General features: G+C 42.1%; 1 protein-coding gene across 1 annotated transcript; it reads right to left on the bottom strand.

The window, feature by feature from the left end:
- Positions 1-20: 20 nt before the first annotated feature.
- On the bottom strand, positions 21-27,722 carry CDC25C (cell division cycle 25C). Its single transcript, XM_036752024.1, has 15 exons — positions 27,691-27,722; positions 27,258-27,330; positions 25,350-25,548; positions 23,757-23,851; positions 21,996-22,041; positions 20,574-20,607; positions 20,346-20,435; positions 18,816-18,905; positions 18,173-18,319; positions 7,752-7,853; positions 7,275-7,337; positions 6,601-6,699; positions 6,024-6,157; positions 5,552-5,663; positions 21-412 (listed from the first exon to the last, which is right to left on the bottom strand). Exons 3-15 carry the CDS (start codon positions 25,508-25,510, stop codon positions 260-262), a joined length of 1,326 nt encoding a protein of 441 aa, XP_036607919.1. The 5' UTR covers positions 25,511-25,548; positions 27,258-27,330; positions 27,691-27,722; the 3' UTR covers positions 21-259.
- Between the last annotated feature and the right edge of the window lie 70 nt (positions 27,723-27,792).

The raw sequence follows: 27,792 nt of genomic DNA, 5'->3' as shown, positions 1-27,792 counted from the left end.
TAGAGGAAAGAAAGGAAGGAGTCTCCCTGGTTACTGCAAACTTTGTAGCTCAAACAAGGAAGAATAGCCTTCAGGACACAGCCCGTAGAGAAGGCTCCTATTCTCACTGGAACACAAGTTGACTTGACTTTTGCAGTCAAGTCTTGGCTTGTTGAGTACTTTTTTGTAAACCATTAGTCTGGTTTTCCACAGAAGTCACTGCTTCCTCTCTGGGGGTCCACAGTGTGAGCCAGTGACTGCCACAAGAACAGCTCTTTCCTCAGCTTGAATTCCCATCCTTCATGAGACAAGCAATCTGTTCCCGGAGCTGCCGCTCCTCAGTCCATGCTTTGCTCTGGCTGCGGCACTTCAACAGCTCAGCTTTATGGTCCTGGTGATGCATTGGGCAATAGCTCTGGGGTTCACACAGTTCCTGGGGAAAAGTGGGAGAAAAAGAACAGGACTAAGTGACGATCCAGACTCCAGGGAAGAAGTCAGCTCCATGCTCCCAACTTTGGCCTCTAAGAGTTCTCCTACTTTTCAGTGCCAAACTCCAAGAAACAGTAGTCTAGGCTCACTTCTTCCATTTCTTTGTTGTTGTTCAGTCGTTCAAGTGGGTCTGACTCTTTGTGACCTCATGGACCATATTATCCATAGAGTTTTCTTGGCAAAGAGTGATTTGCCATTTCCTTCTCCAGGGGAGTAAGGCAAACAGAGGTTAAGTGATTTGTCCAGGGTCACATAGCTAGTGAGTGTCTGGAGCCAGATTTGAACTCAAGTCTTCCTTACTCTAGGCCCAGCCCTTTATCCACTGAGCCACCTAGCTTCCTCCTAGTTAGACAAAGGTTAAGTGACTTGCCCAAGCTCACACAGCTAGTAAGTGTCTGAGGCCAGATTTGAACCCAGGTCCTGACTCTAGGCCCAGTGCTCTATCCACTGAGCCACCTAGCTGCCCCATCTAGCTCCATTTCCTTACCACCCACTTATTTCTCAGACCCTTGCAATCTGGCTTCCAGTGAGTCTACAGTCACCAAGCTTATTAAGGATCTCTTGACCAAGAAATCTAATGGCTTTTTCCTCAATCCACATCCTTCTTGACCTTTCAGTTTTTCAACACCACCTCCTCTGTGCTGTGGCTTCTATGAAAATGCTTTCTCCCAGTCTTCTTCTTACCCATCTGAATGCTCCTTCTAAGTCTGCTTTGCTGTATTCCCCTTCCTATCAACACCAGCAAACCCCAAGGCTATCCTGGGCCCTCTTGTTTCCCTACACTCTCCCTGTGATGATCTCATCTACTACTATGAGTTCAATTATCATATCTATGCAGATAACTCTCAAATCTATACATCTAGAAAGTAAGAAAACCATTTGAACCAACAAATAAAACTAAGACCTGGTTTTATGAAAAAAAAAATCAGTGGTTAATTTGATTTAAAAAAAGAAAGAAGAAAACCAAATTACCAGCATCAAAAATGAAAAGGGTGAATTCACCACCAATGAAGAGGAAATTGAAGCAATAATTAGGAGTTATTTTGCCCAACTGCCTGCCAATAAATCTCACAATCTAAGCTAAGTGAAATGGATGAATATTTACAAAAATGTAAATTCTCCAGATTAACAGCAGAGGAAATAGTAAACAATCACATTTTAGAAAAAAAAAATTGAACAAGCCATCAATGAATTCCTTAAGAAAAAAAATTCTCAGGGCCAGATGGATTCATAAGTAAACTCTACCAAACATTTAAAGAACAATTAATTCCAATACCACATAAATTATTTGGGAAAATGGGTAAAGAAGGAGTCCTACTAAATTCCTTTTATGACACAAACATGATACTGATACCTAAACCAGGAAGAGCCAAAACAGAGAAAGAAAAATATAGACCAATTTCCCTAATGAATATTGATGCAAAAATTTTAAATAAGATACTTGCAAGGAGATTATAGCAATGTACCAGGATCATACACTATGATCAGGTGGAAATTATACCAGAAATGCAGGGCTGATTCAATATTAGGAAAACTATCAGCATAATTGACCATATCAATAACAAAACTAACAAATCATACGATTACCTTGATACATGCAGAAAAAAGCTTTTGACAAAATACAGCACCCATTCCTCTTAAAAACACTAGAGAGCATAGGAATAAATGGAGCTTTCCTTAAAATGAGTACCCACCTAAAACCATCAGCAAGCATTATCTGTAATGGGGATAAGCCAAACACATTTCCAATATGATCAGGGGTGAAACAAGGATGCCTATTATCACCACTATTATATCACTAGTGTACTAAAAATGTTAGCTATAGCAATAAGAGATGGAAAAGAAATTGAAAGAATCAGAATAGGCAATGAGGAAACAGTACCATCACTCTTTGCAGATGATATGACGGTATACTTAGAGAATCCTAGAGAATCAACTAAAGCAACTACTTGAAATAATGAACAACCTTACAAAAGTTGCAGAATATAAAATAAACCCACACAAATCATCAGCATTTCTATATATTACTAACAGAGCCCAGCAGTAAGAGACAGAAAAAGAAATTCCATTTAAGATAACTGTAGACAATATAAAATACTTGGGAGCCTACCTGTCAAGACAAACCCACAATTGAACACAACTACAAAATACTTTTCACACAAATAGAGTCAGATCTAAACATAGGGAGGTCAAGCCAATATAATAAAAATGACAATTCTACCTAAATTAATTTACTTATTCAGTGCCATACCAATTAAACTACTAAAAAGCTATTTTATAGAGGTAGAAGAAACAATAACAAAATTCATCTGGATGAACAAAAGATCAAGAATACCAAGGAAATTAATTTTTTAAAATGCAAAGGAACGCGCCCTAGCCATACCAGATCTCAAACTATATTATAAATTAGCAATCATCAAAACTATCTGGTACTGGCTAGCAAATAGAGTGGTGGATCAGTGGAATGGATTAAGTACAAAAGACAGAGTAGTAAGCAACCATAGTAATCTAGTGTTTGATAACCTAAAGACCCCAGCTTCTGGGACAAAAACTAATGGAAAATCTGAAGAACAGTATGGCAGAAACTAGGTATAGGCTAATTATACCAATTACCAAGATAAGGTCAAAATGCGTACATGCTTTAGACATAAAGGGTGATACCATAAGCAAATTAAGAGAGCAAGGAATAGTTTATCTGTCAGGTCCACGGAGAAGGGAAGAATTTTTGACCAAAGAAGAGATAGAGAGAATAACAAGATATAAAATGGATAATATTGATTATATTAAATTAAAATGGTTTTGCATAAACAAAACCAATGCAACCAAGATTAGAAGGAAAGTAAAAAGCTTGGAAATAATTTTTTATGGCAAGTGTCTCTGATAAAAAAGGCCTCATTTCTCAAATAAATAGAGAACTGGGTCAAATTTATTTGAATACAAGTCATTCCCTAATTGATAAATGGTCAAAGGATATGAACAGGCAGTTTTCAGATAAAGAAATCAAAGCTATCTATAGTCATATGAAAAAATGCTCTAAATCACTCTTGATTAGAGAAATGCAAATTAAAACAACTGTGAGGTACCAACTCACACCTATCCGATTGGCTGATGTGACAAAAAAGAATAGCTGTTGGAGAGGATGTAGGAAAATCAGGCCACTAATGCGCTCTTGGCAGAGTTGTGAACTGATCCAACCATTCTAGAGAGCAATTTGGAACTATGCCCAAAGAGCTACAAAACTGTAGTACCACTACTAGGTCTGTATCCCAAAGAGATTTTTTAAAAAGGGGAAGGGAGGACCTATATGTACAAAAATATGTGTAGCAGCTCTTTTTGTGGTGGCAAAAAATTGGAAATTGAGAGGATGCCCATCCATTGGGGAATGGCCGAACACGTTGTGGTATATGAATGCAACGGAATACTATTTTACTATAAGAAGTGATGAGCAGGCAGATTTCAGAAAAACCTGGAAAGACTTACATGAACTGATGCTGAGTGAGGGGAGCAGAGCCGGGAGAACGTTGCATATTGAAAAAGCAACATTGTGTTGGGCGATGATCAACTATGAATGACTCAGCCGTTCTCAGCAATATAATGATTCAAGACAATTCCAAAGGACTCATGATGGAAATGCCATCCACATCTAGAGAAAGAACTGTTGGAGCTGGAACGCAGATTGAAGCAGACTATTTCCACTTTATTTTATTCATGCTTTTTTCCTTTTGGTCATTTCTTCTTTCACGACATGACTCATATGGAAATGTTTTACATAATTGCACATATATAACATATCAAATTGCTTACCAACTTAGGGAGGGGGGAAGAAAGGGAGGGAGAAGAATTTGGAAGTCAAGTTTTTTTAAATAAACATTAAAAATTATCTTTACATGTAATTGGAAAAAATAAAATACTATTATAAAAAAATTCCTACATCTAGCCCTAATCTCTCTCCTCAACTAGCCTTGTTGTCAAAACATCAACTAAGCATCTACACCTGGAGATTCCATTAAAATTTCAAAATCTACGTGTCCAAAATATAATTCATAATCTTTACCCCTAAACCATTCCTCCAAACCTCCTTATTTCTGTTAGGGGCACCAGCATCTTCCCAGTCGCCCAAGTTCATAAGCTATATGCCAAGGCACTTTGCTAAGTGCTGGTGTTCAAGGCTTTCCAAAGTCCGGTTCCAGCCTCCTTCTCCACTCCTTTCTCACTCTGCTTCTCTTTACATATGCGCTCTTCATTCCTGCCAAACAGCGCCATCAGCTGTTTACTGAATGCCTCTATGAATTTGTCTAAGGCATTCCTTTGCTCCGAAGGTAGTCCCTCCTCTTCTCTGCCTCTGAACCTTTATCTCCAAGGCTTGGCATAGGTACTACCTTTTCCATGACATTCCTTCATCCCATTCACTAGTGTTCTCTTCCTTTTCAACCTACCAAGAATTTTTGGTATTTACATACCAAAAGGTAACTGTTTATCTTTTGGCCAGGAACCCTGAGGGTCTTCCCCTCCCAGTTTGATTTTTTCTTTTGAGTTTTGATTAGAGGGGCCATCCCTTGACTCACTTCTTAAAGAGGGCTATTCACCGAATTACCCCACTCAAAGTGAGAACCTGAAAAGACCTTAGCCTAAAAGGGCCAGGGTCTCCCAATGAATCCTGGGCTGTCTCCAGTCATCCTGGTGAATATCAGGCCGCTGGACCCAGATGGCTCTGGAGGAGAAAGTGAGGCTGGTGACCTTGCACTGCCCTCCCTCACTCAAATCAAAGTCAACTGCAAGTCATGTCATCATTTCCTCTTTGAGAAGGAAGGACAAACACAACAACCATGTATTATACTTACCTATGCAAATACTGTCCCTTGAGCTCCTGATTACAGGAACTATCTTTGTATTTCCAGTGCCTACCACATAGTCATTCGACAAATGTTTGCTGAACTGAACTGCTGACTAAGCTTAAGAGAAAGAGCAGACATACTTTAAGGACTGAGTATAGAGGCCCAAAGCTGGCACTCAATGAGGGACAGGAACTGGTTCCTTCTGTACCTAGGACCTTGCTTTGCTCCCATATGCTTTGTTCTCTTACCACATATTCCAGGAAGAAGTCTCTGTAGCCTCCCTTGAGGATGTAGAGCTCAGGGTAGTATAGTGCAGGATACTTGTTCAGAGCTCTGTCTTCTTCTCTTAGATAGCGGCACCTTCAAATGGAACCCCAGAGTCAGGATTGGGGGTTGTGTATCAAAGGGACTGAGGGGCAGCGATAGGCCAAGCTAGCTCTGAGCCAAGGTGGAGAGGGATTCAAAAATTTTCAGAACTTCCTTTCTCTGCTTCCCCACCCACTATGTGTCAGGGCTATAACCCCAGTTTTTTTACTCCTTGTTAAAACCCCCTCCTACCACTCAAGCAATAAAATCACCTTCTGTATTACTTTTCCTTATACTACTCACATGACAATGGAGTGAAAGCAATGGATTGATTGACTTCCAGGTAACTATTTGACATTTTTGGGTACCAGACCCTAAAGTCATGCTCTGTCTCACCCAGGGCCCCATTCTCACATTCGGGGACCCCTTTCTGAGGAGAATTCACAATGAAACACGACGACTCTTCTTCTCTGGGCACTGAAAGGGACAAGAGGCTTCTTCAGGAAGAAATGATGTAGTTCTTCCTGACTGTGCAGATTCAGAGCTCCCTGTAAAAGAGAAGAATCTAAGCAGCAGATTTCCTAAGACTCTACAGATAGTACAGACACTTAGAAACCCCAAGCCACCATTCTTGGGGTAATTAGGCCCACCTCACGTTACTGGGGCCATTGAATCAGCAAGTCTAATAACAGGAAGGGAAATCAAGGACAGGAATTGTATTAACCTCCCATGTAACAGAGAACAAAACTGGTCTCTAAATATTAAAGCAGCTGTTTAAAACTACAGTCTACCATGGCACCAAGACAGCATGAGGACTCAATTCTGAATACCCAGGACCCTGCGACATTTCTAAATATACGATCTCTGCCCTTCTCAACCTCACTGCTTCCTGCTGTGGAGCCTTCCCGCAGTACATGAGGTGGTCCTTCTTCCACATGTGCCCACTCAGTGCCCATCTCCTCCTCTGTGGATGCGTCCCCAAAGCCCTTACCTGGATATGACCTCCTTGATACTCATACGGATAGCGGCAATCAATAATATAAAACTTCTCAATCAGATCTTGCAGCTGCCCCCGCAGCAGAGCAGCTACCTGCAAAGGAGGGATAATGAATGAAGTGTTGGGCACTGGAGCTACTTTGAAGAAGGTACTCAGGCAGTGGCCTTTTAAGTGTGTGGTCCTGCCTTCTTACCGAGCGGTCCTGCCTTCTTACTGTGTATTCCAGAAGAAGTGCCAGTGGCCTCCTGAGAGGACAGTGACTTGTGCAGTTCAACAAGCAACAGTCCAGAGAGTGCAAGATCCCAAAACTGCCTGTCCTGAGGCAGGAAGCCAAGGAAGGGAAGAACAGGCCAGACTAGAGGCAACAACCCTCAGATACCTCAAAAAGTAAAATGGTTGGGGGAAAACCAGGCCAGTGATTTAGGGTGACAGTGACTCAGAACCTATACTTGTCTTTGAAAGGAAACAGAAAGGGGGGAGACAGCTTCCTTAGCCTCTGAAAGAGAGCATTTGAATTAGAGAATAGAACCCTCCAATTAGAGAATAACCTTCCAATCCAGTTTACTTGGCTAAAAAGACTGTTAGGAAGAACAAAGAAAGGCAAATGGGAAGTGAAGAACAGGATGAAGGCCTGTATAAACACTGGCCATCTCCAAAAACAAATTTACCGTCTCTGGGTTGATGTACTTCAGATCCTGATGCTTTCCTGTCACCGTTGGTAGCATGTAGACCTAGGAAAACCAAAAATGGAAGGGAAAACAAGTTTACCATGCTTCTCAAATGTGTGAAAAAAACAAACCTGTAGAATAAAAAATCCACTGACCTTTATACTTTTCCTTTCAAATTTCCCTCATGCCTCAATGGCTTCTGAAAACAATAGCTACCGGCCTTCCGTCTTTTCCCCAATTGTTCCATAGGGCATGCTTTCTCATAAGAAAAGCCCAGTGAGCCTGGCCTTTTCCTGGCACCTCAGGCTGCTCACTACCACAGGACCCTCACGCTATCAGCAGGGGACAAGTGAAGGACAAGGCATGTAGCACAGTCCCTCATACATAAGCCTGAAAGCTCTTCTCTCAGGGCAGAGAAGAAAATGTCCCATCTCGAAGTGGCTGAATGAAGACCAGGATGGGGATAGCCATACTCACCTTGGTGAAATCACCTATCAGTTGCCTCTGGTCAGAATTCTCCCCTAAGATCTGAATGGCATTAACATCACAGAGTGAAACTGTCTTCTTTAGTTCTGATTCCTGAAGATGGGAAAAAAAAAAGGCCCCTATTTCTAACCTCAGCAGACTTAGAACTTAGGTACATGACTTCTCGCAATCACTCTCCACTAAACCATTTAAGAGTGTGATGCTGGTTCCTCCTGGCTCCATGGACACAATCTAGTATGTCTTTCTCCAGCGGTACCTTACCAGTCGAAGATCTCTAACTGACTAGTAGACTTAGAAGGTAAGACTAGCGGGACTATAGTATTTCTAAGAATGCCATGCAAAAACTTATACTTAACACTGACATTTCCTACACTAGGATGTGATGAGAGAAACAGCAGGACAAACACAGGGAAAAGGAGATTATTATCCAAGTGTTACTGAACAGGAAGGGATGGAGTAAATGGATCAAGGCAATCCTTAGCCTATAAAGGCTGAGAGAATAATTAAATACAAGTTCTGGCTTTCTCAGATTCTCTGACACCAGACCAACACTTTTTGTTCCACGGCGTCTGTTTTCTGCCAGCTGTTTCAGTTGTCCAGTTTCCCTGGGGAATGGTATAGACAGCTTCTATTCATGGATACGTGCTCAGAAATGCCAAGTCCCCTGGGCGAGCACCATTCCAGCTCTCTCTGTAATGTGTCTTCCCCCAGCCTGCCCGGGATGCCATGAGTTTCCATCTCCACCTCAATCCATAGCCAACTCCTCCAGCACACTGCTTCTTAAAAGCCCATCCTTAAAGGAGAAAGAAAGGTCCAGACCAATTCCTTCATGTAACGCTGGGGTACTGACAATTAGAGGAGAAAGCATCGAACAGAGCTCAGGAAGACGATAAAAAGGAAAAAGGCAAGGCGACAAAACAGCAACGGAGGTGAGCAACGGAAGCCGGCTGCCACTTTCTGCTGAGTGACTTCTTTTGAGACACTTTCTCATGGTGATTTTTTTCGAGGGAGTGAGAAAGGAGGTCATTTTGCCTTCCCTTTCCTCTTCTAACTACATATCCAAACTAACTGTGGTGGGAAGAGGTGAGAAAAGGGAGGGAGATCACAAAAGTGAAAAACAAGCATATAAAGAACTTCGTAGACAAAGCAAAACAAAAAACCTTTGCATAACTTGGATATAAAGTTAAAGTCATCAAGGGGGCAGACACAAGGACTGCAATGTAACTGGAAAGAACAAAAACAAAGGAGAAACTCAACATTGTGTCATTAGAATGACCAAGCTCGCGTTCAAAAAAGAGATGAGAAATCATGTACCTGTGTACCTTTTGGGGGGGGCAACGGTGGGGACGAAGGGTGTGGATACTGCCTATAAAGTCAAATTCTGTCGATGAGCTGATGAGTTCTGTTGGGTAATGCTCACCTGCTCCCCTCCCCACCCCACCCGACTCCATCCCACCCCCTCTTTTTTTCTTTTAGGAGGAAATATATTTAGAAATGAAGATGCTATAAAAACAAAAGATAAAAACAGTTTAAAAAACTTAGAAATCATCAGAGAACGATTCTTTCACGAACATGGGAGCACTTGAACCAAATACTAGGATATCCGTGGTAGAAGGCAATTCTAAAAAGCATGTAGAACTCTTTATCAGGGAAACAGAACAAGAAGAAATGGTCACATTTCAGCATGTGAGCAAGAACTATGTTAGATACCACCGTGAACTGTCTATAAAAGTTTCTATCACTGTATTGGTCTGAGATCTAAGAATCACATACATAGACACTTATTTGGTGAGCATGTTTTTGGTACCATTCAATAAGCACTTGCTAAAAGCATCTACTACGTAAACAAGAAACCTTGCTAGATGTTAAGGATACAAAGAGATAAAGTTGGGGGGAAAATCAGTCCCTCCCCTCCCCTCCATTTTACTGGAGGTACTCAACATTTAAACAAATATATAAAAACAGTCTGAGGAAGAAACTGACCATATGACCTCTGGAGGTGTCTTTCAGTAGATTTAAAAGGGTTTCCATACCTAAATTCTACATTTTGCTGGCGCCTCTCTAAATAATTCCAGCTCTGCTTTAGAGAAGGTTAGAGTCCTGCTCCTTTCCCATGCACTCACCTAGCTAATTGTGATGTCCTGATCTAGGAGAGGACTAGACAACAGGACAGTTGCGCTGGAAGACAGGTAGATAGCCCCTGATTTCTGGGGAGGGGGAAGGAGTAGAGAATCATTAATAGAGGTTCAATTACTGTAAACAAAGGAATCATCTTACCAAGAATTTAGAATCACTTCAGTTACTAGTGAGATAATTCAAACAGTCGGCACATCTGTATCTAACACAAATTTGGTGTTTCATCGAAACTTCCCAGAGGTAAGGACCATATCGTCTGTGTGTTTGATTCAGCTGATTGGTGCATACTGTGAATGTTTCAAAATATTAACTGTTGGTGTCAGGGAAGTTAATGATTATCGTGCTGAGTTTTCATACTCTAAGAACAAGAAGCCAAGAATAAATGGACATCAGCAGACCGGCCACTTCCATAAACACACTGAAGCACTACCGCTGTAGTAGTTTTCTAATTTGTTTAAAAGGAAAGAAGCTATTTACCAGGACCTGGCAACTTGCTGCACCCAAAGTGAATGTGAGGTAATTTAAGAACGGCATTGTGGCCCTTTCGAGCCAACGAATAACTTGCCATTTCCCAGAAGCTGATGAGGAAAACTCTAAGAACCAGATGCTTCAGGCCGTACCACACGCCAATTTAACATCGGAAAAATAAATAATGGTTTTCATTTTTAAAGGAAAAACTGGATCTTTTCCAAACGTCTGATGGATCTTTTAAATACTAGAAAACCCAAAAGGTTTCAGGCCTTGGTAAGCCTGAATCCTACCTGGAGCTTTTAAAAGACCGTTTACTTGAATACTCTTATTTATATTGCAATGAGCTAAGCCCTGAGGTGTGGGGCCCATCATCCAGAAATGAGGCTCATATATTTTTGCACTAAAGACATTTTCTAATTCTTACAAGATCAGCACAGCCATTAGGTTGAGACAGCTGGTCTATCTACCCTGGACATTCCAGCTTCCCTCTTGGTGGGCGGTTCAAGAAAACTTTAAGAGTATTTAGACGTTGTTAACTTTACTGCTCAGCAGTGATCCAGTGATAAACAGGTGAGAGAGGTTATTGTCCTTTGGTCCACTTAACCAGAGATTTGATGTAACCTCACCTACCACCCTAATATAGGAACTCCACCCTCCCAACCATCAGCAGTAATTTCCAAGAAGTTTATAATTTATTAGACATGAGCTTGTTTCTTCTCTGCATCAAAAGGAGAAAATGGAGAATGAAAGACTTCTCACACTCTCTCTCACTTTAAACCACACTTTAGCATCTATAGCTGTTCATCTGTCACCTCAACTATGAATCTCTCCCTTTCATAACCAAACTCTTGGAAAAAGCCATATAAAAATAACTACAATAACGTAAATGAAAAGGATCCTAAGACAAAGTTAAATGCTGTATAACTGCAATGCAAGAAATATGAATATAAATGCAAGAAAATGAACCTCCTTCCTTTCCTTGAAAAGGTGAGCGACTACGGGTGTGGAATATTGCATATCCTGCGAGACATAGTCACAGTGTCAGTTTTGATGATTCTTTTTTTTCTTTGTTACAAGGTAAAATAAAAGGGAGTGAGAATGGCATATCTGAAAATGACTGTGATATAAAAACAAAACATGTCAATATTTAAATACTCATCGACTCCATTGCTTCAACTCCCATCCACTTCTCAACTTCTGTGTTTCAATCCCACCATTCAACTGAAACTGCTCTCTCCAAGGTTACCAAGGATCTCTCTTTTAAAAAAGGTTTTGTGTCTTCTGTTTTTTTACATACGCATAGTTTTCCCAAGTATTCCTCGGCCTCCCAGAAAGCCATCTCATATGACAAATAGCATTTTTTTCAAAATCAGCACATCCAGTCAATTCATGAAGAACTAAAACCATGTGCAACATCTATGGACTTCCCACCTCTTCAAAAGGATGGGCCTCGGTGTCTCTTCATTTGAGTCCTGCTTGATCTTTATAATTTTGCGACACTCCCTTTTTTACGTACGTGGTTGTTATTTGCACTTGCTGGATAATCAATGCTGTACTGTTTTCCTGGCTCTGCTTACTTCATTCTGTGTCAGTTCATATAGATCTTCCTCTGCTTCTCAGCATTCATCACACATCATTTTTTATAGGACAGCAATACTCCATTATATTCACGTGCCACAACTTGTTTAGCCATCCCCCCGTCGACGGACACGTGCTTTGTTTCCAATTCTTGGCTGTCACAAGAAGTACCGCTATAAGTATCTTGGCGTACATGAGGGCTTTCTTTGCATCAGCAGCTTCCTCGGAGTACAAGCCCGGGAATGGGACCTCGCTCAAAGAGTGTCGACGTCTTGGTCACTTTCGTCACTCTAAACCGCCTTCCAAAATGGCTGCACCAATTCGGTTCCGCCAACGCCACCTCCGTGCGCTTCTCATGCCGTGGCATTGACTGTCATTAACTGTCGCCATTTTTTGTCGTCTTTGCCAATTTGTGGGATGTCAAGTGAAATCTTAGGATTATTTAGATTTGAATTTCTCTCATTAGTGATCCGGAGCATTCTTTCATGTGGTTGCTGATACACTGCAATTCTTCTGAGAAGTGTTTGCTCCCATTCTTTGACTATTAAAGAATAGATATTGCTCCTATACTTTCGTTAACTGTTCATATATGTTAGATGCCCAACTTGTCAGAGAAGTTCATTACAGTTTTTTGTTTTTTTTTTACTATTTGACCACTTCCCTTATCCTAGATGCAAGGTTTGTCTGTGCAGAAGCTTTTAAGTTTCACATAAAAATCAGTTATCTATTTTATCTTGTTAACCTCCTCTACGTTTTATTTGGTTAAGAATCCATTTCCTTATTTTTGTATGTAATTGGAAAAAATAAGATATTAAAAAAAATTTTTTAAAAGAATCTATTCCTGACCCACAGCTGTGAGAAGCACATGATCTGTTTCTCTTTTTTATAATATGATCTTTAATATTAAGGTTGAATATCTATCTAGAATGCACTGCAGAATGTAGTGTAATATGCTGATCTAAGCCTAATTTCTGCCAGACTACCTTCCATTTTTTTCCAGAAGTTTTTATCAAATAGAGACTTCTTTCCTAGGTAATTTATGTTTTTCACTTTGTCATATACTTTTTATTAAGTTCCATTGTTTCTGATTCTTCTTTGTCTAGTCTGTTTCATTGATCTCCCTTCTCTCTATTTTTTAACCAAGACTAGATATTTTTGATGACTATTGCTTTATGAGATCTGGCAATGTTATTCCCCTTTCATCCCTACCTCTTTTCATCATTTCTTCAATATTCTAGATCTTTTGTTTTTCTAAATGAATTTTGTTATTATTTTTATCAAGTATCTCCTTGGTAATTTGATTGGTAGAGAGTTAAAAGTAGAAGCTGATTTTGGTCATAACCAATGATTTCTTAAGTACTAAAATTGTGACCTTTTCCCCAGTCCTCATCCTTCATGATCTCTCAGCAGGTTCTGCCACCGCTGACCAATTCTTTGTCCTTTCTCCTCTCTGCACTTCTATGAGTTTCTTCTTGCTCTCCTCCTACCTACTTGATCCTTCTCAGTCTCCTCTGATGAATCATATCTATCTCCTGCCCCCAAACTATAGATGTCCCCTGAGATTCTGTCCCTTTTTCTCTTTTTTCCTTTCTACTGTCTCCCTTGGTGGTAGCATCAGGTACCAGGGGTTCAGTTATTGTCAGTAGGCAGATGACTCACACATCTATATATTCAGACCTAATCTTTTTCCCAAATTCCAAACCTGCCCTGTGCACTGCCTATCATACATCTCCACCTTGATATCCCATCAAAATCTCAAACTCAATATGTCCAAAAAGGAACTTCATTCTATTCATCAAAACCCACTAAAATTTCATTTATTTCTGTTGAGAGTATTACCATTCTTCTAGTCACCCAGGTGTGCAACCTCAGTGTCATCCCTGACTCTCCTTCCCTCCGATTCACAAACACCAAATCCAATTAGCTGTCAAGTCTTGCCAATTCTACCTTTCGACATCTCCTTAGCCTGACATTTCAGGCCTTCACATCTCTAGTTTACCTTTCCAGACTCATTTCACATTACTTCTCTTCGTGCACTCTACTTTGCCATCAATTGTTGTTCTGTGACTCTTGCATTCCATCTCCCACCGCCACACCAAATTCTACCTATGCCTGGACCGTGCTCCTTGACTTCTTTCAGAATCCTCAAGTTCCTTCAAGACTCCATTCCAGTGCTACTCACTACTTAAAGCTTGTTGTGTTCTCTCCCCTTGTTATTGCTCTCTCCTTCTCAAATTAACTTGTGTTGATTCATTGTAGATCAAAGTAGAATTTAAGTTTCTTGAGAAAAAGAGCCATTTGAAATTTTGTCTCTGTACTTTTTGCCCCCAAAATTGGTACTTTGTGCTTTGGTAAGCACCTAATAAATGTGTGTTGAATTGAACTAAATTAGCCAGGATTTTCAATTAATCAGATGTTTCTCTTTACATTCCACTTTAAGGGAAAAGAAGCACAAGAAAATAAATTTTGGAGCTCACTCCCAAATATCTTCCAATTAGAGCTAGAAAACATACCAGAAAAAAATCCAGTGGGGAAATCCAAGGAAAAAAATCCAAGTGAGTCATTTCTTCCAGTCAAGGTAAGCATAAGGAGACAGATGGAAGGGTCCGTGGTCACTGGGGATGGGGTCTAATCCAGAAGACCACTGGCAGAGCACTACATAGCAGAGAGAGGCCGTGCATGAGAGAAAGAGGAGGTCCAAGACTCATACTGGGCACCCTGATCTCACGCAGGGTACAGATACACGTGCCAGCTAACAGCTCTGTCAGTCACTACCCACTTCAAAGTCACAGACCCAGAGCGATCTAAGGAGGGAACTTATGGCCAGAGGAGGCCTTCCTGAGCAGTGGCAGGCCCTGGGCTGCGTACTTAGAGAAGAGCACGTTCAGAAGCAAGTAGCAATGGTTCAGTGACTCAGGAGCAGAGCAGGGGACAGTTCCAACTTCTAACCCAGTCTGAAGCCTTCAGAAGAAGTAGGGCAAAAAACTCAGAGCAAAGGGAAGCCCACAGTTCTGTCACTCTGCACCTGCAAAGCCTCCCCCAACAGGGGCTAAGTTCAGCAGCTGTCCACTGTTGCTTAGATGCAAACCCAGGTCAAGAACTTGGAGAGTTCAGACCAGGGGAACAGTACACAGACTTCCTCCAGGATGAGACCACATTGGGAGCACTGGAAGCTTGCAGGGTCCCAGCTTCAGCAGTCCCTGAGAGCCTGAGATAATACAATACACAATAATCCAAAAAAGCAGCAACAGGACGGGCCCAGACATTCACTCCAGAAGTGCAGAAAGCCTGGCCTCATCATCAAGTTTGAAGTCTTCGAGTGGGATGGGAGAATGAGCCAACAGAAAAAGAATCCCATGATAATACCTGTTAAGGTGACAAGGACACTCAATACATAAATCGAGAAGAAGAAAATGACTCCAAAGTATGCATAAGTAAATCCTCAAAGGAAAAAAAAAACATTTGGGCACAAATTCAACTGCAATTTCTGGAAAATATGAAGCAAAACTTAAAAAAAAGTTTAAAACTTTTTTAAATGAAATGAGAGCACTAAAGAAAAACTTAGAAGAGAAATGATAACAATGGAAGAAAGTACTGGAAGGGAAATTAAGGGCTGTGGCACAAGAGGTATAAAATTTGCCCAAGAAACAAACTCCCTAAAAATTAGAATGGACCAAAAAGAAAGCAATGATTCCATGAGACAACAAACCATATTAAAACAAAATCAAAAGACCAAAAAAAAAAAAAAGAAAAAAGAAGAAAATATAAGGCCTCTCACTGTAAAAACAAAGGACCTAGAAAACAGATTGAGAATAAAATATAAGAATCATTAAACTATGTAAACACTATGCCCAAAAAAAGAGTGCAGACATCATACAGTAATACTAAATAAAAGTGTGCTTCATTTTTCTTTCTCCCCCTACTAACAGCCTTCAACTTATCATATGTTAATTAATCCAAACTTACTCCTAATGTTTCTACATTTTCAAAACACCAGATGTATCCATTATCAACAAATCCTAAAGAATGCTTACCCTTTAGGAAGGTCATTTTCAGCCCTCATCACTTATGCTCACCCTCTCCACTTCAGGCATAGTATTTTCCCACTGACTAACAAAATCAGAATAATTCGTACCTAAACTAGCCATGAAGAATATTCCAGATCACTCATTAAGAGTTAAGACATTGACCAGTATCTTACTTCTCTTTCCACCTTCTCCAGTTCCTAGTATAACACGTGATGCATAGCAGGTGCTTAATAAAAGATAATGAGCCAATACAGTTTTTGCTTCTTTTCATCTCAAGTGCATGACCTTCAGCTTTATCTTGCTATCCAAATGGCTACTGCTAGTACCACTGTCTACTTCTTCCCCAGACCTATTTCTACTTTTGTCAGACTTTTAACACCCTGGCTCACCTTTCTCTTCCCTACCCTGAACCTACTATGATCCCTAGTGACTTCCCAGCTGACCCCTCAGCTTCACAATCTCTTACCTTCTTTTACTCCGTCTATAAAGCTTCATCTCTATCTCCTATCAAAAAAAAATTGCTGCTGTTCTATCATGTCCAACCCTTCAGGAGGCCAGTGCCACCCACTAGCCTGGCACACTAGACCTTGTCATCACAGCACCACCACACTACTATGATCTCAAATTTGTTACATACTCTCTCTCTCTCTTCTCCCAACACCCCTTAAAAGCACTCTTTTCTACTCCCATGACAGCTTCCAATTATATGACCATTCCCACTTACTGGTTCTGTTAGCTCGCTTACAGGCATACCTTGGAGATATTTCAGGTTCTGTTCCAGACCGCCGCAATAAAGTGAGTCACACAAGTTTTTTGGTTTCCCAGCGCATATAAAAGTTATGTGTATACTATACTGTAGTCTATTAAGTGTGTGATGGCATTATGTCTTAAAAAAAACCCTAGTCTACATACCTTAATTAAAAAATACTTTATTGCTAAAAAAATGCTAGCCATCATCTGAGCTTTCCAGGAGTCATAATCTTTTTGCCTGATGCCGGTGGCTGCTGACTGATCGGAGTGGTGGCCTAGCTTCTGGCACATGTTGGGTTTTGACATGCCTTCGTCACTAAGCTTAATCTTTGCTAGTTTTTTATTTAAACTGAGAGATGTGTGACTCTTTCTTACCCTTAAACACTTAGAGGCCATTGTAAGGTTATTAATTGGCCTGATTTCAATACTGTTTTGTCTCAGGGAATAGAGACTGTGGGAGAGGGATAGAGGTGGGGGAACAGTCAGAACACGCACAACGTTTATTAAGTCTGCTGTGGTTCCTGACACCCCAGAACAATTACAGCAGTAACACCAAAGATCACTATAACAGATGTGACAATAGTGGAAGAGACTGAAATGTTTCAAGAATCACCCTACAAGGTCCTTTGTACCCTAAGAGATCACTTGATCTGTGACCTCAGAGACAGCGATGGATGGAGGCAGCCGTAAGCCTCCAATGAGCCAGGCCAAGAAAGCTGCAGGAATCGGAACCAGGAGCAGAGGAACAGCAACGGCCAAGCTATGGAGGGGCCACTATGTGGAGAAGGCAACCAGGATTCTGTTCTTAATTAGGACCAGTAAGTGCAGGGAGAGGGATGTGTGGGCAAACTCCAGGGCAGAACTAAAAGTCTGGAAGAGCACTTGGTCCCTGGCCCCTTCCTCCAGTGGGCCCTGCCTCCCTTAGTGACCTATACAGCTCTTCTGATTGACACTACCACCCTGGGGTGAAGTTCACCTTCGAGGCAGAGTTAACTCAGTGATGCCCAGAACAGGGGAAGTTCAGACCTCACAAACAAACCCAACATACCCAGACAAGGTTTCATCTGTCTTAACATTGTTAACAAGTGGTTAACTTTGTAAAACGAATCTTAAGTCCTTAAGGAAACAGAAGAAGGGTTCAACAGGGAATCCTCCTGGGCATAACCCCTCTATACATTCCGTTTCTTACTGCAATTCCTGCAGTAATGACAAATCAGAATGAGTAAGGCTAAGGATTTTCTCTGAGTCAGATGATATAGGTGAGTGCTCACAGATGTAAAGCTGGAAGGGGCCTCAGAGGCCATCTCATTCAAGCCCTTCCCTTTGTAGGTGAAAAAGGTGAGGCCCACAGAGGCTGACCAAGATTACAGACATAGTGAGGGAGAAGGCCAGGACTTGAACCCAGGTTCTCTAGCCCTCCTCTCACCGTACTTTCCAGAGAGTCTTTACCTTGGCTTCTTGCTCTTCCAGGAAAACCTCCACTAACTCAAGTGAAGTCTCCCCTGCACAGCCTTCCTCCTTGTCCTGATGCAGCGGGATCCTGGTAATGGGACTGCCTAGATCATTCATTTCCCCTTCTACAGAGTTTCTGCTGTCCTGTCAAGAAAAATGATATGGTAAGAAACCAACTGGCCCAGCCAGAGACCTAAAATCTGGAGCTCTATCCTGGGCTGGAACTAACACAAAGTTTGAATTCTGATGCAAAGGAAACATGAGAGAATAATAGTGAGGGAGTGACTTAATCTATCCCTTGGGAGAAAAGCAGCTTAAAAATAAAGTGAAATCACAATCTAGATCATTTCCCCATCTATGCGGCACTGTACATCACCTTTAACTTAAGGTTGAAGGGTCTTAGGTGGTTCTCTACTATTCTGGGTCCTTACTGATTCTGAGACATGATTCAAGCTGACGGCCTTGTTTCAGTAACGATGTGCTCTGTCTAATCTGTTTGCTCTATCAGCCTGGCCCACTCCCCACCCCCAACCCCCCCACTCCCAGTCCAGTTTGGAATAACTGAATGTAATGAGCCCAGGTCCTCCAGGAAGTACACTCCTTTGCAGATGGTCAAAGGGCCCAGAAGGCCAACACTCACCAGTAGAGAAAGAGGAGACAAGAGCGGTCTTCTAGATCTTTCCTGAAGCCTTAAGGACCTGAGTGTCGGGTATTCCAGAAAGCTGTTCTCCTGCACAAAGAAAAAGAGCTGGTGTTGAGCGGGGGAGAGTGAAAGAGAGGTTAGCAGGCTCCGCACCTGCTTCTCATTTGACTCTGTGATGGAATAAATTCTTCCTCCCCATCTTCCACAGCATCTTTTTGTTCTTTAGACAAAAAGTGATACGACGGGACGTGGGTGCATTTTAGAGGCTAATTTTATCATGACAGAATGACATACTCACAGGCTATAGAAAGGAAGGCTGCCTGGGAGGAGAAAGGAGAGAGTGAAATCAAGAACCTGCTGGAAAGAGGGAGCAAAAAGGAGCTATGAGAAAAGGATAAGGAAGTTTGAGGTCCAAGACATTGTCTTGGGAAAGGAAGCCCAGGGAAACTGAGGAAGGAGGTACTAGTTAAGACTTTCCGGGGAGCAAACAACTAGCTTAGAGTTCACATAGCTGTGGAAATGGTAAAATAGAGGCTTGTGCTTGGGGTCCCGGTAGAGAAGACACAGCTTGAAGTTAAAAAGTCAAATCTGCCTATTAGGCCACACCGAGCAGTGTCTGTGACTAGGCCAAACCGCTGTTAACCTGCTTTTCTGTAGAGGCTCACCAATTCCTCACCCTCCGGCTACAGAGTGCATTCTAAACAACTGACTGAACATGAGGTTCTGACCACCTGCTATTGAGGACCTGCAGCACCATGTGCAGAGGGAAAGGCCGCGAGTATAAATTTAAGAATTAAAAAGAAGACAGGGATAGGGACTAGCCCTGTTATTTCATTAACATAAGGAATTCACAGACGAGAAAACCCCCTCTACCAACGCAGGTCCATTTAAAGAGGGCTCAGAAGAAGCCCAGCCGACTCTTCATTTCCCATTGGCCACTTTCCTTGGATTTGACTCCACATCACCATGCCCCCACACCAGGAAACTTCTCCTCTTCCCACACACCCTACAGCTTTTGTAAGCTGTCTTCCCCTATTCAATTGTAAGCTCCTGGAGGGCTCCGACTATCTTTCCTTTTTCACGGTATCCACAGCTCAGCACAGGGCCTGGCATTTTAAGCACTTGGTAAGTGCTTTAAAAAGGTTTATTGTGTTGTATCACATTCAAGAATTGCCTGGAGCACTGGGGAGTCACACAGCCAGTATGTGTCAGAGACAGGACACAAAGAGAATCCCTTATATTTCCTTAGTTGGAAACAGGAAAGACTAGCAGCAAACAAAGGTGTCTTCTATTTGCTAGTATCCATCTCCAACCAAAGGGACCGGACCGGGGTGGTAAGTTCACCAGGCACTCCTCCATTCAGTGGCTCAGGCAGCACCACACTCACACAGACACTAATGGCAAGTGATTAGTGGCCCTCTCCTTCCCCAAAATGCTTGGAAAAAAGGGTACCCAGCAAAAACCCCAAACCACCCAGTTTGTGAGCAAACTGGCCGAGTCCCTACCCTGTTCACACTGAATACTTACATTTTCTTTGTCTGGAGAGGAGCTACCTGTTGCATCTGTCTTTTGGCAGAAGGAACCAAGAGCACTGGGAGTGCTGCACAGCAGCTGCGCCTGGAAGAGATCCAAACGGCAGCTTTCGAAGGATGCTGACCAACGTGCAGCATTTTAGAGCTGCGATCTGGATCTGGTTCGAGTGCCCAGGCCCCCATCTCCTCCAAGAAACAAACCTCATAAAAAGCCAATACTCACAGGGATGCATTTCCTCATATGCTGAGGATGGCCCCTGCAAAGGACAAATTAGACATCAGTCAATCCCCCCAAACCAATCTCCTCTTCTTTTATCATTTGGGAAACTCCAAAATGCTTCCTTTTCCTTCCACCCTCGGTACTCTGGACCTCACCTAGCCACTTCCTCGATGATCATCACCTGACACGGTAGTATTAGATGTGGTAACTGGGGGGTAAGACTGTTCTCAAGTATACTTTCCTGTCATTTCCTCGGCAAAACTATATGCATAGGTATGTCTCAACGATGAATCCATCTGAATCATTTTTTCCTTTTAAACTGGATCTGTTATTTCATTTTGGTGAGGAGACTTCCTCTTCCAAATCAGGTCACAAGCCGCTCAAGAGCTGTCTGGAGCAGGGATAGGTTAAGTGACTTGATCAAGGTCACACATGCATTTTATGTCAGGGGCAGAATCTGAATGTAGGTTTTCCTGACCACCTCTTACCTACTCATCTTATGCAAACAGAATTGGGCCGCTTGTAAAATGTTCACGTGTTTTCTTTCTTGTCTCTACATCATTTACCATCCGCTCCAATCTTATACTTGGCCTTTGCCTGGATCCTTCACATCTTAAGTCAGACTTGTCTATACTACAGTGTACTGAAAAACAGTACACAATTCACCTAAATAATTAAGTGGCAAGCTCTCAAGGGATCCAAACATATTGGTCCCTTTGCCCACTGCCCACTGGAGAAGCAGCCAAGTGAAATGTAAAGCTCACAGGACCAAGGGAGGTCAGAGACCTGAGAAATAATTTGGTCCGACCCCTAATTTTATAACTGAGAAAAATAAGGTCTAGACAAAGTTAAGTAAATTGCTCTAGGTCACGGGGACTATAAATAGCAGAGACAGGTTCTCGACCCAGATCCTTCTGAATTCAACTCCTCTGCTCTGGCCACGGTAATTACTTTGCATTTGGTGAGTACATGCACACTAAATGATAAGGGAAGGTCACCTGGAACATGCGGTAGCAAGGGGAAGGAAACTGATTTGCTGTTAAAATTTACACCAGATAATCCATATGCAAATTCGAATATAACGCTATCTTTCACATTCAAAGATGTTATGACACCAACGGCTATTTGCACCTATGAATAAAAAAGATCCGCAATCTTTTCCATACTGCAGATATGCTAAGATATCTTTCATTTTTTCGCATTCTTATGACATAAATGTTTTAATTATGTCCTGTTTCAGGAATGGGAAAACTTGAAGAGAAAAGCATTTAGGCCATAAAGCCCACCTACAATCTAAACTGAAAATTTCTTTATTTTACAAAATGCCTGAAAAAGGTAAAATCCAAGCCGTCCCATAGATAACTTGGCGTGATAAAGAAGCCTGAGGGTAGAGGTATTTAATCAGTCCCAGGACTAGTAACTTACATTTCAGCTTGCTGTACTTCCTGAGGTCCTGAGGAATCCAAGTTACCTGTAACCAGACAAGAAGAGCCAATGACCGGCTAGCAAAATCTTCTGGCTTGGTGTTTTCCAGCTGTTGTACTGAGACACATCAGCACATGACAAAGATGTCAACGGCATGTCACGACCAGCTTGTTTTGCTCATAACTCAAACTCTAGTGCCTACTTTCCTTGCCCACGTGCCACTCCCATCGTTAACCTGTGTCACTGATAATTCACCCTCTTGAGTGGGGACCAAACTAGGAGTCAGCCAAGAATAAGTGGCCTGTGACTGTTCAGAGGCAGCCCAATTCAAAACGACTAAATGGTCACCATTGCTAGGTTCTTTGTAGAGAGGCCTCCCCGCCGTGTCAGCACACCCATTATTTCCAAAGACTGACTTCCCCATTCGCTTTAAACACATCACAAAATGTGCGCTCCTCGACAGTAGGGAGTATCTTTTTCATACCAGTATTTCCAGCACCTAATATGCAGCCTGGCATGTGGCAGACTTTTGATAAAAGTTTAACGAATGAGCAATTTTCAACATTTATAAATTTCATCTAACACACTTCTCCCCCAACTAGACATTCCATGGTGAACTTGGAAATTTCTAAATGAGTCATCAAAAGAAAAAGCCTTATAAACATCTATGGATGTTTTCCACAGGAAGGAAGGGAAGCTATAGAATTCAGGAAATCTGATCAAATACTGGGATGAATGCTGAAGAAAATAATCTTCAGTCTAGAGCAGGGCTGTCCAAAATGCGGCCTGCGGTGCAATTTTATGCAGCCCCGCTGTGGGTTTTAATTTTCAAGAGCAAAAGAATAAAATAATAATTGGTATGGAACAAGTGTTAGATTTTTTAATTCCATCGCTAATAAATAATCTCATTGATGCTAATTTTCTTTGGTGTTTTTAAGCAGTATTACGGATGGAACATATCGCACAGCATTTTCAATCAATCTGTGGGATGTGTTCCGTCTAGAGGATGCAGACTAGCCAGTATGCACCTACCTTTACACTGTTGTGTTGTTGTTTTGCGTTTTTTCACCTGTCGTGTTGATGACACACCTTCCCCCACTTTCCATTAGTGTACTGTACTTTTTATTCTGGGTGCAGACCTTGAATAATTATTTTATTTTAATGTGGCCCTAAGATAACCTAAGGTTGGACAGCCCTCGTCTAGAGGACAGAGACCTTCCACAAATATCAAATTTTGGTTTTAAAAAAAAAGGCAGGGGGGCAGCTAGGTGACACAGTGAATAGAGCACCGGCCTTGGAGTCAGCAGGACCTGAGTTCAAATCTGCCCTCAGATACTTGACATTTACCAGCTGTGTGACCTTGAGCAAGTCACCTAACCCCTACTGCCTTGCCTTCCCCCCTCAAAAAAAGGGGGGGCATCCTCTTTGCTATTATCTCCTCGGTTCTTTAGAGACTAGAGTACTAAACCAAATCTCGCCTGGGTCACTGGCTTCCCACTATCAACCAATCAAGAAAAACTGGATTCTCTCCCTTGAGTTAGTGCCACAAGTATTAATTGTTATTACAATCTCTCCTTAGACACTGCTTTGAGCGTGTCAAAATATTTCAGAGGGCCTCCCTAATTCCCCTCAGATAAAATTTCTAATTTTTTTTTCCAAGCTCCTTTACCAACTTTTCCCATCCTCGTTCTTCTCTTCTGTCCTTAGATATAATTAAACCGTCCCTCCCACAGAAGCCTGTTTGCCTCTCTTCTTCCTTACCGGTTTCATCGAGGTCCGGCGATGGGGTGAGCGGGATGGCAGCCGTCTCCTCAATGCTAATGTTTGACAAGTCAAGGCGACGCTTTGGGGTTGCTCTGCTTTTATTAAAAAAGAAAAAAACCATGAAAATCCTTGTTAGGAAGGAACCTCCTCGAAGGCAGGGCCGGTGTCAAGGTCTTATTTTGTAACACTTCAAAGTGTCTCTGTGTATAGTGGATGTAGAGATGCTACATAAGAACCAGTTTGGTAAAATTAAAGAAAGAAGAGGATCTATTTACACAGAGATATTTATAGCCACACATTGGAAACTAAGGGACTGTCCTCGTAGGGAACGGTGAAACAAATTATTGTACGTGACTAGAATGGAATATTTCTATGCCATAAGAAATGATGAAATAGGCAACGTCAGAGGGAACCGCAAAGACTTTGATGAACAAAGGAAGAGCAAAGTGAGCAGAACTAGGAGAATAATTTATACGTTGATAACATTATAGGGGAAAGCTTTGAATGACATGAGAACTCTGATCAATGAAGATGAAACATGGCACTGACCTCCTGACAGACAAGTGATGAATTTAAAATACACAGAGAAAGACACACACATTTTTGGACATAGAAAATATGGGAATTTATTCCATTGAATTACGTATGATATGCAAGGAGAATGGAACGGAGATAAGAGAAACCAAAAGAAAGAATCAGGGTACTATGATACTTGATCTGCCCATCCCAGATGGGGATCATCCCATCTCCTCCTTCCCTTCCGTGGCCTTCATCGCCTCACACCTAGACTACTGCAACAGCCAATAGAAGATTGGTCATCCTGATCTCAACTCTCTCCTCCTCCCAGTCCATCTTCCACTCAGCTATCAAAGTGTCCAAGATGCAGGCCCGACCACGTCATCTCCCCATTCAATAAGCTGTAACGGTTCCTTATAACCTCCAGGATCAAATCTAAAAATTGTCTGTTTGGCTTATTAGCCCTTGTTAACCTTTCCAGTCTTCTTACACCTTACTACCCTCCACATACTCTGCAATCCATCCACACCGGTCTCCTTGCTATTCCTCCCACATGACGCTCCATCTCCCTACTTCATGCATTTTTTAATGGCCGTTTCTCATGCTTGGGACACTGTCCCTCTTCATCTCTGCCTCCTGGCTTCTCTGTGAAATCACCAAGAATTTACATTGTATATATCTTGTCTGTACATAGTTGTTTGCACGTTTTCTTCCCCGTTAGACTGTGAACTCCTGGACAGTAGGAACAGTTTTTACTTTTCATTGCATCTCCACTGATTAGCACGTTGCATGGCACTACAGGAACTTACTAAATAGCTGTTGATTTGATTTGAATATTGCAATAATCCAGGCCAGAGGCAATGAGATTCTGAACTAGAAGTCAGACGGTTTGGATTGAGAGAAAGGAGCAGATGAAAGTTGCTGCACAGGTAGGATCAACAAAACTTGGCACCTGAATGAATACAGGGGATGAGGGAGAGGATTCAGGAATGAGTGACTGCAAATATGAGAGCTATCTGGACCAACAAACGAACGCAAGAAATAGTAAAGGACAGTAGTACAAAATGGATTTACCCTGTTAAAGAGCTGAGGTTTCCAGAGTCAACAAGGAACTTGCTAGCTGGGGTCTTGGGAAGTTCTGAGTTAAAGGAAAAGGAAGCATCTTTCTCTAGAAGCAAGTTCAACTTCTCTCTATAGTTAGACCTGAAGCAGGATCTGAAGGGAGTCCCAGACATGGCCTCAAAAGAATCTTATCCTGGGAAAAAATGAGTCCCTGAAAATCAAAGAGAAAACACATCTCAAGTGGATATCCATATCACAAGTCATAACCCTCTTCTCCATGTATTCTCTTCACCCAAGTTACCTATCAAGAAGACAGCAACTACGCAGATCAACAGTGGAACCAAATGGAAAAGTTTCAATAGTGCCCAATTAGCAGAAGGCACGGGCAACATGCTGCCAGAGTGGAAAGATGGCTGGATTTGATGTCAGACGAGAGCCTGCCTCCTTCTACTCGTGCGACCTGTGGCCAAGTCCTTTCTCCTCTCTGAAGTTCAGTTTCCATATTGGTAAAATGAAAACAGTAACACCTGCCTTACTCCACAAGAGTCTTATGAAGAGTCTAACTTGCTACAGAATGAGAGCTGATGAGGAACAGAGACTGGAACAAAAGCAAATTCCCTGAATTTGGAATCAGAGGACCTACTATTTACTATCTGTTATTTACTATGCTTATGACCTTGGGCACAAGTCAGGTCCCTTCATGGAGCATCAGATTTCTCCTCTTTCAAAACAAATGGGTTGGTAAATGAAAGATTGTGTCCTTATAATTATCAAGTTTGGCCAAGAGATGAGAAAAAAAATACACCTCCCTCCGTTCTCAGAAGAGGTTGATGCTCTGGGCCAGCCCAGTGATTCAGGCTTAGAGTTAGAAGATAAAATCTAATCATAAAATACAATTAAAATGATTAAAAGCAAAAGTTAAAAAGGATACAGTTCCTAGGGTTTAAAAAAGATAGTAATCCACCCCACAACCTTCCACAAAAAAGAAAGCATAGGCCCTGAAGAATAGGAATTCCACTAAAAATCTTCCACATCAACTCCCCACTGGCTGGGCCTCAGGTGGCAAAGAAGCCAAACTAAAGATAATCCCCAGAACGGTTTCCCCAATTAGCTCGGCCTACATAAAACAGGTGCGGCTCATACCACAATAGACGACTGTTGGTGTAAGAATATTGAATACACACGCCGTCAGCCTTGATTGATACATTGGTTTTGTTCAACTGCATTCTATGAGCCCCCTCCCTGTCCTGTCCCTTGAGTTTCTACCTTCGCTTTCTCTGGGTGAAGTAGAACGTTACCGTCTTTACTATTGGAGACAAATGGCTACTACACGCTGTAATGTCAAAACACAGCTACGTATTTTCAAAGGTTGGAAGAAAAGTGGGTGATGTGAAGTAACCTCCACCAGGAGGTCATCTGCACAAATTATCAGAATCATCTGACCGAAAGTTTGACCGTTGACGCTTGTTCTTGTCCAGCTGCTTTGCTGCTATGCTATATTCTCTTACTGTTTAGCTCTCGAGGCTGCTCCTGGCCAGCAAAGCCACCTTTCCCTCTCCCTTGGTTCACTTTAGTTAGTACTTTTAGGACATTAGCCACGTGGATTTATTCATATGCATTGAACCCTAACGATATCTAGAAGACAGGTGTGTGATCCGGATTTAATAGATTGAGGTTTCCTACTCTGTAAAACGAGAGGACGGCACCGAGGGAGACCTGGCTAAACAAAGGAGTACATGGATATGTTACTGCCCCGTAAGAAACAATGAATTCGGAGCCTGAGTTCAGAGAAGCGTGACGTGTATGTGAACCCGTGTAGAATGAACGATACAAGCAGTACTAGGAAAACAACACACCCACAGTGACTATAACGATATCAACTTCAAGAAACAAAAACAGAAGATGAATATAATGACCTACTGGAGGACCGAGAAGATGCAGCTCCCCTTCTTCGCTCGCGTGGGTGAGGGGGCACAGGCTCGGAACGCTGCATCTATTATTGGATCATACGCAGAATTCACGTATTTATCGTCAGGAACTTGGCTTGCAGGTTTGTTATGGGGACGGCTGATATATTCGGAAACGGAGGTGACGATGAATGATAAAGGCTAACTAGGAAATGATAAAGCCAAACTGGGAGCGGACCGGACTAGATATTGACAAGATATTGACAAGAGCCGCTCACGCTCAGAGGGCGCTTCACGCCATGCCGTGTAATCCTGGGCCTCCTGCGAGGCAGGTAAGCAAGCATGGTTCCCGTTTAACGGGTGAGGGCACCGAGGTCTTCCCCCGGTAAAACCAGGGGATGGATCCCTTCGGTTCCGAAGCTACGATCGAGCCCGGGCAAACATACCTGTTTCCCCCGGGGGATGGGTGGATGTGGAGGGGGCAATGGTGCCGGTTACAAAAAGAAGAACAATTCCGGCAGGAGGTAGCAGACGACAGCGTGTGTTGG

Source organism: Trichosurus vulpecula, chromosome 3, assembly GCF_011100635.1.
Source record: "Trichosurus vulpecula isolate mTriVul1 chromosome 3, mTriVul1.pri, whole genome shotgun sequence".
NCBI classification, from domain to species: Eukaryota; Metazoa; Chordata; class Mammalia; order Diprotodontia; family Phalangeridae; genus Trichosurus; species Trichosurus vulpecula.
This window is presented reverse-complemented; position numbering and strand designations above follow the sequence as displayed.